The sequence below is a fragment of the Pocillopora verrucosa genome, chromosome 1, assembly GCF_036669915.1.
Source record: "Pocillopora verrucosa isolate sample1 chromosome 1, ASM3666991v2, whole genome shotgun sequence".
NCBI lineage: Eukaryota > Metazoa > Cnidaria > Anthozoa > Scleractinia > Pocilloporidae > Pocillopora > Pocillopora verrucosa.
This window is the reverse complement of record NC_089312.1, coordinates 24,376,247-24,396,313: the sequence shown is the minus strand read 5'-3', so window position 1 is coordinate 24,396,313 and position 20,067 is coordinate 24,376,247. Positions and strand designations below refer to the sequence as shown.

Sequence of the window (20,067 nt, the reverse complement as noted above, 5' to 3'; positions counted from 1 at the left end):
TGAAGCTCGACCCAGCCTCTTCTAGTGATACTTCATTAGGTTACGTTCAAATGCCCAATTCAGTTTATAATTCGTAAAATGGTCGACGAAAGGAATTTCTTTCCCATCCACGTTCCTTACTTTATCTATTCTTGGAAGTTCTACCTTACCTTAGCTTCCATTTAGGGAGATGTAGAAGAAACGGATCGAAAGAGTTGATAGTCAAACAGCTAATCATGATCACCTGTTCACTTGTACAGATCAAAGCACTGGTCTCGAAATTTTAATGTAAACGTGGTCTCAACCGCAATGGATGATATCTTTCAGTAAGCCCACCTGTATCGAAGTACGTCCTCAGTTAATGTTATTAGACTCTCTCTATTATATCCCTACATTATCCAGCAAACAGGTAATGAGAATACTCAAATTTATCAGGAAGAAGTTATCTTGCTCCTTTCCAAATTATCGCAACTAATTTGCAAGGAAATGTGTTGCAGCTAGAGAGAAGAATGAACAGTCAGATATTTGGAGTTAAAGTATCAAGTACACAGTTTCAAAACTGCATAACAAAATACCGGTAACATGAATTTTACTTCGCAACAGTTGAGAACTATCCAACGAAGTGGTGGTGGATAGTGGTGGTTTCACCGACCGAAGAATGGAAAACAATCTTTTGACGCGCAATTTTGTTTCAACGCTGCTAGGAGGTGATTTGTAAGAGCTATTCACTTCCCAACTAGCCAATTTTCTGTTCGTGACGAATAAAATGCGACACTCTCGTTCTCGTTAACTTTAATTCCGGTATGTTTGCAGATTCATTTAGTCAAACACTGGTGTCTAAATTTGGACCAGTTTAGAGCCGAAATCGGGTCCTACTGTCAAAAATCGGACACGAGTGTCAAAAATCAGACAGCAGTGTTAAAAACCGGACACCACTGTCTAAAATCGGGCAGTAGAGTCCATGATCGGACACTAATATATATAGTCTCAAACGTCGGACACTTGTGTTCTACTTAAATGCTAGTGTCCAAATGCGGAAACTGGTGCCCACTATTCTCCGAAAGTGGGTACTAAAATCTAAAATCAGACTTTATTGTCTGAAATTGGAAAACAGCATCTAAAATCGCACACTAGTATCTGAAGTCGGACACTCTTGCCCAAAATCAGATTTCAAACACTGATGCCCAAAATCGAGCACTAGTGTTTAAAATCGGACACTTTTGTCTTAAATCAGACACTAGTGTCTGAAATCGGACACTCGTGGCTAAACTCGGTCACTGGTGTCCAAAATCGGTCACAATAAACCAAACTCGAACACAAATGTCTAAAATCAGACACTAGAATAATTGGATATCGTACTAGTTTCTGAAATCGGACTCTAGTCTGAAATCGAACACTTAAATAACTTCCAAAATCAAACATGGTTGGCTAAAATTGGACACGCCTGTCGACAAAATCGAACACTGGACTGCCGCTAGCGATCAGCGGTTTCACAAAATATCACGTGACTTGAAGGGTTGTTAGCAAGGCAGTTTGCTGTCTAAGCGATCAGCGGTGTCACAAAACATCACGTGACTTGAAGGGGAGTGAGCAAGGAAGTTTCCTGTCCATATCAAGCTCGTTACGTTCAGCATTCTTTCACATAGATAAGTCCCTAGATTTATCGGCCAGAATAATGTGGAGAGCAGGGGTTGACACCAAGATGAATGTAGGTAGTGCTGGAGATGATGATGACTGGGAAACAGATCCTGACTTTGTGGTGGGTGCCGAACCGAGAGTGACTTCCTCTTCGTGTTTGAATTATTTCAATATTTAATCACTTTTATACACGACTTTCAGTTGACTATGGCAAGGTACCTTTCAACTTAAGCTTCCAGTTTCAATTTGATTCATATAAAGTGATCTATTAGTATCTTCAGCCCAACGAGTCGATTTACTCTTTCAGCTCTGTAAGAGCTTAATTTTAGAATTACTAATCTCCACAAAACACTCACTTGCTCATTTTCTGACATGTTCAGTTTCCAGGGATATTTATTTACGTCATACGAGATTAAAAGAAGAAATATTTCAGCAGATCAAATCTTTTAATATTGTTTAATCTCGTTTATGATTGCACATATGTCCCCTTTAGATACAACAGCGATTGCTTCATTAATTGGTCTAACAGAAAATCCCAAATAAATAAACATTACTCCAGCCAAGTAGTGATGGCTTCAGGGAAGATATCCAATTTTGTCATGATATTTTTATTTATATCATTTCCTATTTGGTCTTTTGCAACAGATGGTAGAATTAAGTTCTAGATGCAATACAGGTATTAGATGACAGTTTTTAATGAAGACCTTTCATTAAGTCATGGCATGCTTGCTATCCAGAAGTAAGTTTCTTATGGCAGCATGATTTATTTTGGTAGAATGATGTTTCTGAACAAGAACAAAGATGGGGAGCCAAGACAATTGAAGGATCTGGACATCAGGAGTCTCTGAAGTAAGTATATAATAATTAATTTAATTGTGGATATACAGTGTAGTTGAAAAAGTGTGAGGCAGTTCAGTTGAACCTCGATTATTCAGACTTGTGGGGAATACTGTATTCCAGATAATTAAGAGTCCTAAAAATCATAATATGAATATTAATGAGTCAAAAATAAAATTGAATGCTTGTCATTTAATCGATATCATGCAAGAATTAAAGGACATTCTCAAATCGTTGTGCACCATAGTCAAAATCTGCCCAAGTATTGACATAGATAATTTACTACCTGGATTGCTGATATAAATCAGTTTGTTTCAAGCTGCTACAGCATGTGCATGCTGCTTATTTCATCATTCTCTGAAGCTGCATCTAGGAAAAGCATAAATTTTGAATGTGACTAATTACTATTTGTAAAAAAATTGGACCATAAGAGCAAGTCCAAATAATTGAGCTTCAACTGTATATAAGATCACTTGAGTTACTTTCTACTCATTGACTGAGTAAGGGCCAGATGTGAAAATGTTGACAGCACAACACACGGTGTTAGTAGAGTGAGGTCTATACATGATAACCAAGGTCCAAGCATGTCTATTTTCATGTCCAGCTCTACCAAACTGAGTAGATTAGCACAAGTCATTTTATCACTGTTGTTTCTCTTTCTTCCTTTCTTTTTGCACATCACAAGGCCTTCTATATTGCCACACTTGCCCAAGTCATCTTAAACCTTCCTCATACTGGGATTTTTTTGTGTTTCTATGAAAGCGCACTTAGGGTCATACAGGTCACATGTTAAACTGTTACTATTAATTCAGCCAGCCAGCTGGCAAGCAAGAAGTGATCTTTATCCCCAATCTATGTTGATTAATGTAATTTTTATAGAAATACTTTGTTCAACTTGTTAGTACTTAATATTTATACTCCTTGGACGAGAGAAGAACAGGGGGTGGAAGAGGGGGGAAGGAGAGAAGTGTCTCGCTTAATTATCCAACAAATTTTTCCAAGCCAGGGCTTAATTTTGGACCCTTAAAGTGGGGTCTTGTGCACTACCAATTGGGATACCACGTTTTGGTACATCCTTGGCTTAGACCAAGGGAGCAGGCATTGGATATTTGAAAGGATGCTGGTGCTAATTTAGAAGTAAAAGTTAAACTTGGTTTCAATTGATAATGTGTAATGCAAATATTGGTGCTGGCTTTTTATTTTACTGCAAGGAAAAGTAGAAGGAAATTAACTTTCAATCATAAAAATGACTGTGAATATATGAAAGTCATATATGTGAACTGCTCATAAAGACGTGCATATGAAAGTTATCTTCGGGGGCTTTACAGGGTTCAGGGCATTACAGGCCTGAATTTTTTCCAGGCCTTATTTCACTACTGCCTAAGTAGTGTTCATTACTGCAAAGATTGCTTTCATATTCAATTATAAAACTGTCAATTAAAACTGCAAAACCAAACAAAATAATTTACACTTACCTAGAGTCAGCTTAATCATGTTTCCAACAAGCTAGAAAAATATTAAAGACTAGAATAACAAATTATAAAGTATATATTAGAGTGTAATATGATCTACATGTAGGAGATGATATGGAAATGGCTTAAATGATATCAAACTGTATTTGACGTAAAACCCACACCATTCTTGATTGGAGGTTTGGTGCATGGAAATAAGGGTACTGGTGTCCAATTACATGTAAGGTGCATGCAGGAGCAAGCAATACTTAAAGACGTCAATGATGCTAGTTCAGTTGAGTGTAACATAACCTGAAAATAATATGCATCTACCTTCTTGTTAGTATAAAGGATCTTCGAAAAGGTGTAGCACAGGACCATGCAAAGATTAAACAAGGTGAGGAACTTGTTACTAGGTAATTGTTGTGGTGATGGTCATGTTCCCCTTACTCTTTCAAAACCAAGTGACCTTTCCAAAGAGGATGTGTTGGCTCTAACTATACATTTTGAGGTGCAACATGTCTCACATCAGTATAGTTCCTAGTGTTTCTGTATTGTGATTGATTAAGAGAGCTTGTCTGCAGTAAAACATCTATTTACTTGTAATGTTTTATTAAAGAGTCTTCTTAAGAGAATACCATAATCAGTAAGCTTCTCATTAAAGTCTGCCTCCATTTCTTTTTTCCTTTTACAGATGAAAGTGAGAGAGGGTATCCTTTTGATAACAGTTATAATTCACAGATCTGTGCAAAACTGGCAATGAAACAACTGTAAGTTATACATCCATTATTAACAATAGTTTGTACTGTACATGATTGAATAACTGAGGACAAGCAAACAAGAGGACAGCTTTGTTTATGTTTATTTTAGGGAGCTACATGTAGCAAGAGTGGGAGATGCAGGGGCTTAATGTTTGGTGTGCTGAACTCTGGGTCAAGAGGTCTAGTTTCAAGCCCTGGTCAGGCTATTCTGTTGTGTTCTTGGGCTAAACATTCTACATTCACAATGCTTCTTTCCACCTAGGAGTATAAATGGGCACCAGCAAATTTGCAGGGAAGCCTGTTCAAATGCTGTGGGTAACCTTGTGATGCACTGGCATTCCATCTAGTGGGGAGTAATAATACTCCTAGTCGTTTCATGCTAAGGAAACTGGGATAAGTTCCTGTTGTGTTGGTTCCCAGTGTGCATGCATGACATACATTATGACAATTAGCTCCTTTGGAAAAGTCTCAGATTTATACTCAATATCTTTGTATTACATGTATTATATTATATATCTGTACATGAATGATAAACGATTGGGCAGAAAATTCTTTCCTTGACTAATGGAATAGTCCTAAAGCTTCCTATGGTTATGGTGGGAAGTTTGGAGTGCAAAAAGACAGAATGGATCAGGTATGGGTCAGAAGGATTTTGCTGTGAGAGTCATGTTTTGCTTCTTAGTATTTCTATTGAATATTGCTTTTGGTGATTTCTTGTGGTGAATTTTTCAAAGCAGTTAAAACTTTCAGCTTTATTAGTCTCATTATAATCCATGCAATTAGGAGTGTGAAGACTGTATATCTGAAAACATGCAATACATGTTCAGCAAACATTGTTTGCATGTAAAAATAATTGCACATTTAAGTACTCTTCTGTGATCCATGTTACTTTTCCTTCTAGTTGCTAACTATGTGTATCATAGATTTGAGGATATATGATAACTTATTCTTTTTGTAGTCTGTCGTTGGATTTGATTATGAGGGGAAGGTGGAAAAGCATGTATCACAAACTGGTAAGTGTGTTTAAAGTGATATCCTCCTTGGTCAATGGGGAGGTAAAATCCAGACTTTTGAGTCTCCATTCACATCCAACCCTCAGTTAAAATGAAGTAAGATCCATTGCAATAACCATAACTGTGTGAAATTCAGGCAACACCTTCAGGTTGCTGGTTGATACCCACCAGTAGTGGGTATCAATTTGATCTTTTGGTTCTATTAAAAGGTTTGAAAGTATAGAGGGTTTTTGTTTTCATACAGCAGTAAATTAAACTTAGTAAATTAATTTACTGCAAAATTCACATGGTTGTCACCTTCAGATAACTATTAATTTTTTACATGACTTGCATTCATAATTAATCACATAATTAAATGAAAATGAATGGGCTTTTTAAAGGGTATCCAGTCAAGTTGCCTACGGTTCAACTCGCCAACGCCAACTCGCCAACATGTAAAATCGAGTAGAGACGTCGGCGAGTTGGTCTTCAATCCAGTACAACTTATTAGAAGACAGACATAGAAAAGTGAAAGAGATTTAGGGAAAAAGCAATTTTGTTTTCTTCCAACAAAGTTTTTAAGGATTTCATGGCGAATAAAGCAAGGTAAACATCACCAATGAATATAAAAGCTTCAGGCGCGAACGAGTTGTGTGACAATACTGTAAAGACTCATCATGTCAGTCGATCAGATTATTTTAAGAAAACTTGGCTTTCTAGTCAAGATCTTTAGTAGAAAACACAATTCTTCAATTCTTAAAGCTTTCTTGGTTATTGGCGATGTTCACCTTGCTTTATTCGCCTTGAGATCCTCATAAACTTTGTTGGAAATAAAAAGAATTGTTTTTTTACTAAAGATCGTGTCTAGAGAGCCAAGTTTTTTTAAAAAAATCTGACCGATTGACATGAAGAATCTCCACAGTGTTGTTGTCACACAATAACTCATCCGCTTCTGAAGCTTTTACATTCATTGACGACGTTTACATTGCTTTATTCACCATGAGATCCTTATAAACTTTGTTGGAAGAAAACAAAACTGTTTTTTTTTTTTACTAAATATCTTTTACTTTTCTGTATGTTTAACTTTTAACTTTTAATAAGTTGTACTGGATTGAAGACCAACTCGCCGACGTCTCGATTTTATATGTCAGCGAGTCGGTGTTGGCGAGTTGAACTGTCGGCAACTTGACTGTAATTCTTTTAAAGAAACCAATTTGTTAAACAGACACAGTTGTTAAAAAAGCAAGAAGTGTTCTTGCAGCTATAGTAATCAATGTTACACTCACAAACAAAGTTTTTCTAAAAGGGCTAAATCACTCTTGAGCAAACACCTTTGGGAGTCCTTTCTTTCAAGGGATCACTTCTAGGATTTGTAATGGTACATGTATCTACAAAAGAACCATGAAATTGTCTTAGTGGCTTCTATTGTTTATCTTGATAGACTATTCTACTGGATTTGGTGGCAAATATGGTGTTCAGAAGGACAGAGTTGACCAGGTTGATACTTTAAGTTCATTCTTTCAGATTTGTATTTACAACAATGTAATACTATCTAGCATTATCATGTGCCTTTTTTAAAAAAGTGTACACACAAGTGCTGTACTAAGCTTTTCCAGAACTTTAATACTGTCTATGGCTGTAAGGCAGGTGTGCACTGACATTCATCCAAGTATTAGTTACAGATAACTATGTTTCACTGACTGACTGACTTTAATTGTCTTTTATTAGCAAATAAATGTATTTTTAAATTTAATTTTAGTGATTTATTTTATTAATCAATATATTGTAGTTACTTAATATATATTTTAATCTATATATTTTGTGAGGCTTGAGTGGCCCAGTGGTCAGAGCGCTGGACTCTGGGTCGGACAGCCCGGGTTCGTGTCCTGGATGGGGCACTACGTTGTGGCCTTAAGCAAGTCGCTTCACTCACCTTGCTTCGTCTTCTCGGATAAGACGTTAAGCCGGAGATCCCGTCTCCTGCAGGGTTTGGGGTAGGAGACGTTAATTTCCCACGCACGAGATTACTGTGTGATGGATGTCCTCCCCTGGGTTGGGTTGGGTGGATTTTAGTGTTAAGGGTAGTGCCCCGCATGGGACTCCATGTCCCGTTCGCACTGACCCTTTTGGTGTATGTCTATCCATGTAGACGTACCCAATAAAGCTGTTAAATAAATAAATAAATAAATAAATAATCTATTATTGGTTCTACATCATTTTGTACTCCCATTTTAGGCTGCTGTTGGATTTGAATATGAAGGCAAAACTGAGAAGCATGCTTCACAACAGGGTGTGTATTCTTTAGTAAAATAAACCCTCCAGGGTGTTAGTATGTCAGCCAATAATGTCCACAGTGAAAGATTGACTGAAAAATGAATATTTTGTATATGACATAAAGCAGCCAATTAAATCCCATAAATAGGTAGGTGATAAATAGGGATTTTAACTTTCAACGGATTGATTTGTCAGTCCAGCCTGCAATCCTATGCTTCATTGTCTGTTTCTAATAAATGATGTATTGAGAGGTGTTCACAAAGCTTACATCACATTAGGATTCATGTACCAGTATAATTCTCATCTTTGACTGTATCTCTGCTTATTTAGATTACTCTAAAGGATTTGGTGGTAAATATGGTGTTCAAAAGGACAGAGTTGACCAGGTACTCGACAGTGTTATTTTTATCATGTAACTGTGCATGAAGTTACTGAATACTCCTTGAATGAATGGAACAGTAGAAGGAAAGTTACTGAATAATACAAAATAAACTCAGTAGATCTGCATATAATATAGATTTCACTTCCTGGATAGATTCTAAGTTATGTAGTAAAAACAATAGAAGACCAGTCAATTTGTCTGTGAATACATGACAGTCGTTGTGTACTGTATAATTATACAGCGATTCTGGTGGTAACCTTCCCTGTGTTCTGTTCTACACTTTGAAACTCACAAAACCACAAACACTTCAACATTTTTCTTTATTTTTAGTTATTTATTTCTAACCAAAAACACTTAAACATCTTTCTTTATTTCTTTACCAAGCTCAAAAACTTACCATCTCTCCTATTTTCATCTACAAACATTATGCTATCAACATTGCTGATCCTAGCAGTATGCAGGATGCATGTCATATGAACTTGTTAATAGACCTCGCTCACTGCGGAGTCTGTGGCCTAGTGGTAGAGCATCAGAGTGTGGAATCTGAAGGTCTGAGGTTTCTCATGGGGATTCCTCATGGAGACTCAGAATTTTTTCTTTGTCCCATGCTTGTGAAAAGACAAAAAACATCTTTCTTTACTTGAAATACATGTTGGGAACTGATCATGCTGAATATAAGGATACACAAGAAAACATTAACTTCCAAAAATTGTTTCAAAATGTAGCAGTAATTGAGATGCAAGCTCTGAGTCTCCTTTATTTAAAATGAATGGTGTACTCTTCTTAATATTTCAACTTCTACTTTCTGATTAGTACTGGTTTCTCATGTGCGTGCATTTAATTTCCTTATTAAGTTTTAAAATTAACAGCAATTTAATGTAAGTTCATATATTCTTATGAGAGTTTATTTCTTCACCCTGCTCACATGGCAGGCAGCGGTTGGCTATGACTATGAAGGCAAAACTGCAGCACATGTTTCCACAAAAGGTTTGTCACATCATTTTTGTTAAAAACTATGTTTTATGTCATTAGGAGAAAGACATTGTCTATGTTTTGCAAGGGTTTAATAATGAATATGACAGTATAAATTTATAAATTTAAAGTTTCCTTTGTTTCATGGTTATGAACAAAATGTATTGTAAATTTTCATTTTTTTCCTTTATGTAGATCACTCCAAAGGCTTTGGTGGCAAGTATGGAGTCCAAAAAGACAGAGTTGATAAGGTGAGCAAAATTACAAATGAATGTACACATACATGGCCGACAGTCTGCAGCCTGTTGGCAACCTGTCGGTAACCTGGTGGTGGGTTGTAAACTGAAATGATCCCAAACATTTACCTATCAACTGCTTCTAAAACTACATAGAAAAAGGGAAAAGTCATTTCAAAAAGATACCTTGCACTTTACTCTCAGTAGCTACTGTGGCTTTTGCCCACTGTTTTGCATTGGCTAGCAAAACTTTCCCAAACTGGTTCAATTTCATTTATCTGCCATATTGAAAAGTTTTTCTAGTTCCCAATCCCTAAATGCACTGCCTCTGAAACCGTTTTAAGAAAGTCTTTATTTGGTTAGAACTATTTGACCTGTTGGTTCATTCACTTGCAAAATGTAGAAAAGGAACCATTTTGTGTACAAACCAGGATATAAGAAATAGGTATTTTGGTACTTACAGTCAGGAGATGGGTTAAACAAGCTTATTTTACCATTTAAATAGAATCAAGTAGATAGGTACAAACAATGCAATTGTCATGTGTTTCTATTTACTGTTTTCAACTGGAAAAGTTTGGACTCTGTTTTCAGTCAATTTTTGGTCTACTTAACACTGTTGGCCGACTGTCAGTAATGTGTTGATAATGCGTCGGTAACCTGTCGGCCAACAGTTAACCGACAGGTTACCGACAGTCGAAAATGGTAACCATTGTTCACTATTACCAACAATAAACCATGATAACTGTTTCCTTCTTCAGGCAGCTGTTGGTTTTGATTATGAAGGGAAAACAGAAGCACATGCTTCCCAGAAAGGTACCTCATTCTACATAATATATTTTCAACCAAACTTGAAGAAAATATTCTACCTTGTACTGTACACTGTAAATAAGAAAAAAAAATTGTTTGTAGTTTTATTGTTTACTTGTTTTTGAAGAAATTTTTGTGCATTAATTTTGTAAAAATAAATTTCTCACCAACAGTAGATGAAGCCATATTTTAAGCCTCAATTGGTGGTGATGCCTGTGAGATGTCATGTTTTGTTTGGTTTTTTTTTTTTGTTATTTTTTCTCATTAGATCATTCCAAAGGGTTTGGTGGAAAGTATGGAGTCCAGAAGGACAGAGTAGACAAGGTATATTGTTTATCAAAATTATGATAACTGTTAAGCAATTCTAAGTGCATTTATGATGAATAGACAGGAATGAGGCCTTTTCCAGAAAGGCAGAGGTGTAGTTTAAAGCAATTGTTGGCTCAAAGGAGGGGAAATCTTTTTTCTCCATGGGGTTGCTTCATAAATTATAATTGATTTTATAATAATTTATTATTAATAGTATGTCCAGCATTCTTAATAGTAAGTTAATTCAGCTTTCTTAATCTTAAGTGAATTTACAGATACTTGACACTTTGAAAATTCTATTCTATGGGGGTATTTTGTTAGTAATGGTGGGTGTGGAGGAAACTACTTTAAAACATTAGTCTGTATGCACCTCTGCCCATGAATTGCCACATGTTATAGTGAACCTACTCTGCATTGTGAGGCAGAACCCAAAATTGCAACCACCTTAAGGCCAAATGACACAATTGAAAACTTTGCATAATGCAAACAGGGTAATTAAGGTTTACCTAATCTTTGGACACCAGCTGCAGCAGTTGATGTAAACTATATAAAAATGAATGTTCTAATTAAAGAATAAGAATTTTGAACTTAAAAAAGGAGTTTTTACCTTTTAGAGAATCTAGTTTTGAGAAAAAAAATGGATACTAAGATATCCAGAAGCATATATATAGTCATGAGTATGTTCACGGGTTTATTGGACACCTGGGTGCATATCAGCAAGTTTGGTTCACCATCCACTACTTTGAAAGTCAAGAGCCAGGAGCCAAGCAAGCAGAACACCAGATTCATACCAGATCAGAGAGGAGTTGAGCATCGACAGTTTGTGTTTCATTGACTATCCATTTCAAAATCAAGTGAAACAAGCATGTCCTATTAAAATGGGGTGATAATATGGAAGCAAGTTTTTAAACTTTGAAGAAGCTGAAGGAATTTTTAAGCCAAATTCTGTTGGGAGACAAGTCAATCCTTGACAAGTTTGAAACTTTGTCTGCATCTTGTGTAAGTGAAACAGAGCAATTTCTGTTTACAAATGTCAGTATTTGTCTGGTGGTGTTGATGTTTAAGCCAGTGGCCAACAAATAGAGAGATAAAAGTTTGGAAGAAGGGCAGGCAGTTGCTGAAACTCTTAGTAATGTTGAGGCAGTCAGGTTTGCTGTTTTTTTTTAGGTCAGTAATTGGTTTGTAGAGGAATGTTTTTAGCCTCTGACAGTGCTGTACATGTACAGTACATGTTTGCTCCATGGAAGTCAACTTTGAAGTGAAAAGGAACTTCCATGAGCATCTAACTAAAATGAATGCTGCCAGGAAAGAGAGGAATGAGATCCTTTTTTAATTAAGGAATTAAAAGGAATGGGTTGTGATATGCAGCATGTTCCATTGTATACTCAGTATTTCTAGTAAGAATACTGTTGCATCTAGGCTTGATTTCCATCTCTCTTTTGTGTATGGTATCTGTTCCTTCCTGAGGGTTCAAGGGTAGGAGGGCAGGCTCATATTCCTGAACAGTGGCTGGTAATCGAGCCTATGTTGTGTCCATAACCTTGGAGGAAACTCAGCAATAGATAAGCCAGCCCAGTGAAATGGAATTTAGAGTAGTTAGAAGCCATGTAGTATGGTTGATTTAAAGTGCAAATGACATCATTTAGTCAACTGTATGTTGATGACACTCACTATGGTTAAGCAGTTGAAATACTGATAGTGTGTTGTAGTAGACCTCATTCAAAGACAATCATTTCAGATTCTTCTACATCAAGGACATAGCAATCCCCCCTCTCTCTCTGTTTTCATCAACATGATATTATTAATAAGAGGTTATCTAAAACCATGTTTTTGTTGAGAAGAGCAAAGTGCAATATATAGTGATGGATGAAATTGCCAAGTGACTCTATCATACCCAGTGACCTAAAATTATGGCTATAGTTAGCAATTAACAATGTTTGTCCTGGAGAAAGTATATTCACCATGTTACATTTACATGTGAATGGCAGTGAACTACAAAATAGGAAGGAGTTGACTTTGAAACAACAATAAAGTAGTGTGGAGGGCATACATGTAGCATAAAGAGATGAACCACGAAGCAAGTTGCACAGGGACAAGACCAAGAGTTGTACAGGGCAACCTGAAGAAAAAGTTACCTTAAAGTTATTTTAAATCTACATCATAATTCTTAATCAACCAGATACATTGTATGTTTCATCCAGCTTTAACCTAACCTCCTTCAAATCTGAGATAACATGTACATGACTGTATTCTTTTAACATTGTGTAGTAGAAAACTAACTGACTGCTGTTTGCATCAAGTTTTGTTATACTTAGAGAACAACAACCAATAAAAGATAAAATAAAATATCACAAGTTCACCATCCACTCGAAAAAACAAATAATTTCTGTTGCATTTCCTTAAAATATTGAAAAATGGAATAATGGTACCATAGATAGATAAATAGGAAAACAGACTTAGAAATAGGTTGTTACACTTTAGTTAGTTAGACAAACATACTTAGGTACATGTTGGTATATAACTAAGTACTTTAAATTTAGAGTTTTATTGATATAAAATTTGTTTTATCCCCAAACAGCCTGAAGCTGAATGAACCAGCTGGAGGAGCAAGGAACAGCCTCTGAGTTTTTTCTCTTCACACCTTCCAATCAAATCATATTTTCTTTTAGCTTTTAGATGTGATTGTAACTTGTACAGGAATTGATATTGCCTATTAAAACTGATTTAACAAAATGACTTCATGAAGTGGAAGTTCATTCTAATTGTCATTGTGTTTGTAATCTTTTGATTGTCATGAAATCAAATGTAGCTAGATGAAAAAGGAAAACATGTTTCTAAAAGTGTTTTTGTTTCCATTTAATTATAAGTGATTTAATTTATATTTTAACTGGCACTTGCCTTGATCATGTTAAAATTGCGCCCATTATTCCTGTGTTTCTAATTGTTTAGCTTTGAGAAAGTAAGTGGTATAAAATTTTGTATGGCTTCATACCAACTTTTGCAACAAGACGAAAAAGGACTCTTAAATATCTTGATTTAGTCTTTGTGAGACGACGTATCCATCATTTTCCCCAGCATTCCCTAACAATATTCTAAGCCTTCATTGGCATAGTAAGATTGTCAAAAAATCCAGAGCACAAATTTGATAATTTTAGACATTGCCTTATTGTCTGATTTAACACTGTTAAAACTATTGTAAAAAGGTCACTTGATAAACTTAATGAATATGGTGTAATTGAAGATATTTTTTCTTCTCAAATGATCTGACACCTGTGTCCCTATGACTCAGATAACTCCTGTTTATTTAGTACTTTTAGATTTGAGTTCTTCATGGACTTTTAGATGCTATTTGAAACTTAAGCATGATGCAAAAAATTAATATAACATTTTTTATGATGACAATTTTTTGTTCTTTTAATCTCTCCTCAGGCAGCTGTTGGCTTTGAATACCAAGGAAAGACAGAAGAACATGCTTCACAAAAAGGTGTGTTTTAATTTTTTTTTAAATCTCACCTTTAAGGGCTTTCACCTTATCAAAGATATTTTCTCTTGACAGAGGTGAATTCTTCTTTGTTGCAAAACAATTCTTCTCAACATACACATGTACACATGTACCTTTAAAAATGGCTCTTAATCAGTGATGCAACTTTGAAAGCAATTTGTGACTAGCTTGTAGGAAGCAGTGTGTCTGTCACTATTCACTATTTTATTTTTTTCAGATCATTCAAAAGGCTTTGGAGGAAAATATGGAGTACAAACAGACAGAGTTGACAAGGTCAATTTACTGAACATTTTTCTTTTAGAATGAAAATCCACTTTAATTTACACCAGATTTAGTACCTTACATGTTTATTTTATTTCCTCAGTCTGCTATGGGCTTTGAATACCAAGGCAAAACTGAGGAACATGCCTCTCAGAAAGGTTAGTCATAGTCTTGCTTCTGCCTTTATGAGGCATTACGTACATGTAGAAGTGTTTTCAAGTCAAGAATAAATAGAGCAATTTTCAATAAAGTATCTTCGCTCTTCGCTCTGTGATCAGTCTAGAAACCCCATGCTACTCTCTTAACCAATCAGATGCAAAATTAAAACCAATCACGACTTGGTCGGCCGCACTTTCCCACGCTTTAGGTTGTTTGGTTGTTCTTACTTTGAGCTCGCATTGCCTCTTAAAGATATTTTACTCTCTTCTGACTGGCCATTGTGATTACTTTGAGTATGGTTTTACGACACTGTCATAAAGCGCTCTAATAAGCAAATCATATGAGCAGACTATTTAGGTCGAAGTTCGGCACAACAACTACGTGTTGCTTAATAACCCCTTCACACTCAAGATCTAAATATTAACTTCCCATCTTGTCTGCCATGCATGTCGTGTTGCTCTAGACCTGAGAATTTGGTGTGAAATTAAATGTTGTTCCCAGTGGTTATTTTAGTACTTTTCGTCACCTTTCTGCTTGAAAATCTACCGATTGTTTGGAGGAATTACTTTTAGTCACCCCGGGGATTGAAAAAGTGAATGCATTTGTACCTTAGTGCCGCTACACGTGAAGTTCTCCCCCATGAGTCACCTGAGACTTTGTCTTTACACTACCTAAAACAATCCTCCCTGGTATTAAAACTTCTTTAGATGGTCACCTCTCTACAACAGCTTTGTATTTGTATGCCCACAAGTGGTGAACGAAGGGAAGTTTAACTACTTTGTTTTCCATGAACACAGCTAATTTCCCTTCCACTGTACTTCAGATCACTCTAAAGGTTTCGGTGGTAAATTTGGTGTCCAGACTGATAGACAAGATGCAGTAAGTGTGATCAATGAATACTGATACGTTCGTTTTCCTTGAATATTTCCAACATCCTAGCTCAGCTTTACTGTTTGAAACTGTCTCGCTCCATCCCTAAGCATAGAAGTTAGTTTGAAGTTTTTCAGAGGAGTAACGCGATCTTACAGATAAGCAAAACTTTTTGCAAGTGACCTGTGCTAATTTATATCTTTACTCTTCAGTCTGCTGGAGGTTTTGATGAAATGCAAGAAGTAAAATCAACTTACCAGACAGCAAAACCACGTGCAGGTTGGTTCTGTTTACAAGGCTTTGTCTTAGAAACTTTAAACTAGCTAAGCATACTTTGATTTTCAAAAATACGATCAATTCAGCTGTGTGAACTTTAACTCCCTACTCAAGTCCAAATTAATTCACCCAGGTCTAGTGGCACCCTCTTGTCCACAGAGTAAAGCCCCTGACAAGGTCCCCTTACATTATGGGAAATACATTAGCCATATAAGAACCGCCTCTCTTCTTTGTGGGGAATGGAGACATGAACTAAAAACACGAAGAATTTTTGCTGTATCGTTGTTTATCCAAAGATTTAATTTTTTTTTTTTTTGGGGGGGGGGGAGGGGAAGGGGACAGCCATGGCAAAAAATATGTTTTAGTGGTTTTTACTCTTCCTCCTTTCAAGAATAATCATGGCGATGGTTGACTCTTAAAGCTTTCAGATTATCCAATTTTATTTCTTTGTGAAAGCCAAAGCCAGAGAGAATTCTTCCGTCCTACTGAAAAAGTATTAGTTCAAATAAACTCCATCCTGTTCAGAAAATATATGAATGGGGAAAACTGCAATCGCGATAAAGCTGGAGCAGAAAAGATATGACCACTGTCCCAATTATGGGCCCGTTTTTTTTTTTTGTTTGTTTTTGTTTCGATATATGATTCAATATTTGCATTCGACAGGGTCTGGAGCAGCAGGCAACTTGAAATCAAAGTTTGAGAACTTAGCCCGAGAGCAAGAGGAGGTCTGTTGACGATTACCGTACTAAAGAACTGTTACGTTTTCTCGTCATTTTGAGTTCCTTTTAATTATTTTCCGTTTCCCCAAAATGCCAATAATTTTTCTATTACAGGAAAACAAGAGACGGGCAGAAGAAGAGAGAGCTCGGCGACAGGCGAGAGAACAAAGAGAGAAAGAGATCAACGAAAAAAGGCATGCAGAGGTAATCAACCAAGCCTTATTTCGACTTTGGGTACATGTGGCAAAGTGGCTAACTATATGAGTCTGACTTTAGATCTGATCGTAGATTTGAAAACCAACAAAGGGCGAATGTAATCGTAGTCCTCCATTAGGATTCTACAGTAACTCCTCGGAGGTTGTGGCATGTAGCTACCAACTGTGCTAAAGAGAACTGGCCGTCGAGCAAGGCTCTCATGCGGCGAGTGTACAATATTATGATTCGTGTTACATGTATGTTGTCATTTTCAGCAAGAGGCACGCGACAAAGAGGAGGCTGAGGAAGAAGCCCGTCGTCAGGCAGAGGAGGAAGCCCGTCGTCAGGCGGAGGAGGAAGCCCAACGTCAGGCCGAGGAAGAAGCTTGGCGAGAGGAAGAAGCGGCCAGGCAACAACAAGAAGCTGAAGCACAGCAAGAGTATGAAGAAACTGAAGCTGAAGCGACCTATGAAGAGACAGGGGAACCAAGATATGAATCAGAACCTACAGATTTCTACGAAGAAGTTACCCAAGAACAGCAAACAACACAGGAAGAGGTACAAGGAAACATAGATACCACAGCTAAAAGTATAGTTTACCCCTACAGTTTGCACTGTTCAGCCAAAGGTGGCTCAATGGAAGAGGAATTGATCACGTAGTTGGTGCAAATTTCGGAAAAGCGCAAAGTTACGAGAACCTGTAGTTTGATAATACCCGAGTGAATGCGGCCGTAAAAGGGACTATTGTTAGTTGCGAGTGTTTTCAGTACTATTACCACCCAGGCGGTTACAATTAAGGAATGACAGAACTCGCGTTGTTCCCACATCCACTATTAGCGTAATATTTCTTTTTGTACCCGTTGAAGGTTAGCGAAGGAGGCGAAGGAAAGAATGCGACAGCTCTGTATGATTATCAAGCAAGTAAGTTTTTCTTTCTGAGATATTATTACTTTTTCTCGCCACACAAGGGAGCACTTTGCCAAGCTCTGAAATGCACAATTCCTAAATCTCAGTGAAATGTTCACCTTTTTCGGCAACTTGTGCAAAGCGAAATTTGAAGCTAATTAGAATTTGGCATGAATAGCATTTAAAGTTAGTAGCTGAACTCTTGGTCGTTTAAATGGTTACCTTAGTGCAGTGCTCTTCTGTTCAATGTCTTTCTCCTCACTAAGCTGTCCGCAACTTACAAGATTTTCCATTCTGCAAACCGTCTGGACTTAAGACGCCGCCATTAACTCCCACAATTCATTTCTAGCTGCTGAGGATGAGATATCATTTGACCCTGGTGACGTCATCACTGACATTGAGGAAGTGGATGAAGGATGGTGGATGGGAACATGTAACGGAAGTCGGGGACTGTTTCCGTCCAATTATGTAGAAATGAATTAATGAACTCCGTCGCTCCGAAACACTGATTCTGTACGCAAGAAGAGTAATCCAGAACAGTATAACTTTCATTGGTGGTGATTTTTGCTACGAAACTGAATTAGGATTTCTTAAAATAACAAAAATATGAAAGTTAAAGCGATTACTGGCATACTTTATGGTAGACGGCTACAGATGACTGAATTTTTGAGCTTAAGTTTTTTAAAGCATCTAAACAGTTCTACAGAATATTGAAGATCCCTTGACTACACCGCAACAAATGTCTGCAGTCATTTTCGTGAATTGTTAATTCACCGGTATTACGATGAGCATTTTTTCACTGTCTTATTATTTTTTTATCGCTGAGCAACACGAATCCTAATGTTAAAATAATTACAAAATAATTTTCACTAAGCATATTGTACATCTCGTCCACAGATGGGCAATGAAGTAATGATAAAAAAAAAGGAAAATCGTCGGTGTTTTAAACCGCGTCAAACGATATCCTCATCATAGCACTATTTTGACTCCAATTGAAACCTCGTCCGTTACTGGAAGTACCAATTTTCGACATGTTTTCGCGGTGAAGTTGAAATCTTTTGTAATTCCCAAAAGTTTTATTAGTAAAAGAAAAGATCTTGCTTCACTTGTTGTGGTATTTCATGCACATGAAGCCGGTCTGCTTATTCATTTCGGTTTTATATCATTTACATTTCTTCACACAAAGTAGAATCTAGCGTTTTGATGTTGGTTGCTTTTCTTTTGTGGTCTCTATTTTTCTGTGAAATCTATTATCATTCAATTTTCAAACCGTGTGTTGGTAGTGGTGGTGGTGGTGGTGGAGTTTGGGAGGGGGGGGGGGTTACGTTGCTCTTGTGTTACGTCATCTGCGTTCAGAATTGAAATGTTTCAATGATAAAACGTCCAGTACTGCCTTATTTCGAGGGGTGCCAGACTGGGAGGGGGGAAAGGGGGTTAGTGTTGGTGGAACTTGTCAGAGAGGGGAGGTTTATCAAAAGCTCATTCAAGATAAAAGGTGTGTCCGTGTTTTTCTTTTGAAGTGTGGCACTGCCTTGATAAATATAGAATTGGATATACATTTCCTAGATAATCACAGTGGATTCGAATTCAGGCTTTTCTAAACAGACGATACGTTCGAACGCTACCTGTTGTAGACTAAATAGATATGATGGTGCGGTAAAACCATTTACATACCACTATGCAGGAATAATACAAGGAATACGACTTACAAAAGATCGTTGGAAAAAGCGTAAGTTTATTTGCTGGATTTTGAGTTAACATTGCCTTTTTTCTTTTCTTTCAAAAGGCTTGTCGGTGTTTTTCTCAATAACTTATGTATATCACGCCACACACCCACTTGCTTCTGTTGGATAGATATCACACAGTATGGCTTTTTGTATTGCTCCGTCATACTAGGATTGGTCCGTTACTCGGTGGCTTGGCGATTTGTTTCGACGTACGGAAACCTGAGCGCAAACATCTTACTATTTTCTTTTCTCCAAGTACTTTTCTGGGAAAGGTTTCCGTGTAACCCCAATCAATTGGGGTTTTTCTTTAAGAGTGGGGTCATACGGAAATCCTTTCGCTTTTTGCTTGAAGCTTTAAAAACGTGGAACGATCCGCATGCTGCCAAACCAAATTAAAGCGGAGGCTGCTGACTTTGTTAGATGCAAGGGGCGATGAATGAAATATGAATTGAAATGAAAGAAAGAGGGTCGCAATTAAAGACAGTCCTACCTTATTGTGACTCAAAATAGGGGAAATAATTGGTAAGGTGGTGTTGTTAAACTTCTATCAGGCGATGATTAGAAAGTTGTTCTTATACTCAGTGCTAGATGATATCATCCTCGAAGTGAGTTCTCAGCGTGTAGCTCTCAAGTAATTAAAAACTTCTCGATAGAGCACAAGTTTAGGAAATCGGTTCAAAGACAGCTTTTTTTTGTGCTAAAAATCAAAGTTCTTTACAGATAAGGGAAGAAAACGTAAGAAGGAAAAAAACAGACGCAAAGCCATACACCGGCTTAACAGAGACGAATGGACTACAGTTGAACCCCGATAACTT

At 36.9% G+C, this 20,067-nt stretch overlaps 1 protein-coding gene across 1 annotated transcript; it reads left to right on the top strand.

Moving 5' to 3' along the window:
* Nucleotides 1-1,548: 1,548 nt before the first annotated feature.
* LOC131796677 (src substrate protein p85-like) lies at nucleotides 1,549-18,630 on the top strand. The gene is made up of 23 exons (XM_059114285.2): nucleotides 1,549-1,738; nucleotides 2,393-2,466; nucleotides 4,250-4,302; nucleotides 4,600-4,615; nucleotides 5,240-5,300; nucleotides 5,625-5,679; nucleotides 7,100-7,155; nucleotides 7,894-7,948; nucleotides 8,263-8,318; nucleotides 9,247-9,301; nucleotides 9,482-9,537; nucleotides 10,281-10,335; nucleotides 10,598-10,653; nucleotides 14,068-14,122; nucleotides 14,358-14,413; nucleotides 14,505-14,559; nucleotides 15,384-15,439; nucleotides 15,643-15,709; nucleotides 16,370-16,431; nucleotides 16,540-16,629; nucleotides 16,896-17,177; nucleotides 17,486-17,540; nucleotides 17,875-18,630. Exons 1-23 carry the CDS (start codon nucleotides 1,655-1,657, stop codon nucleotides 18,006-18,008), a joined length of 1,644 nt encoding a protein of 547 aa, XP_058970268.1. The 5' UTR covers nucleotides 1,549-1,654; the 3' UTR covers nucleotides 18,009-18,630.
* Nucleotides 18,631-20,067: the final 1,437 nt, after the last annotated feature.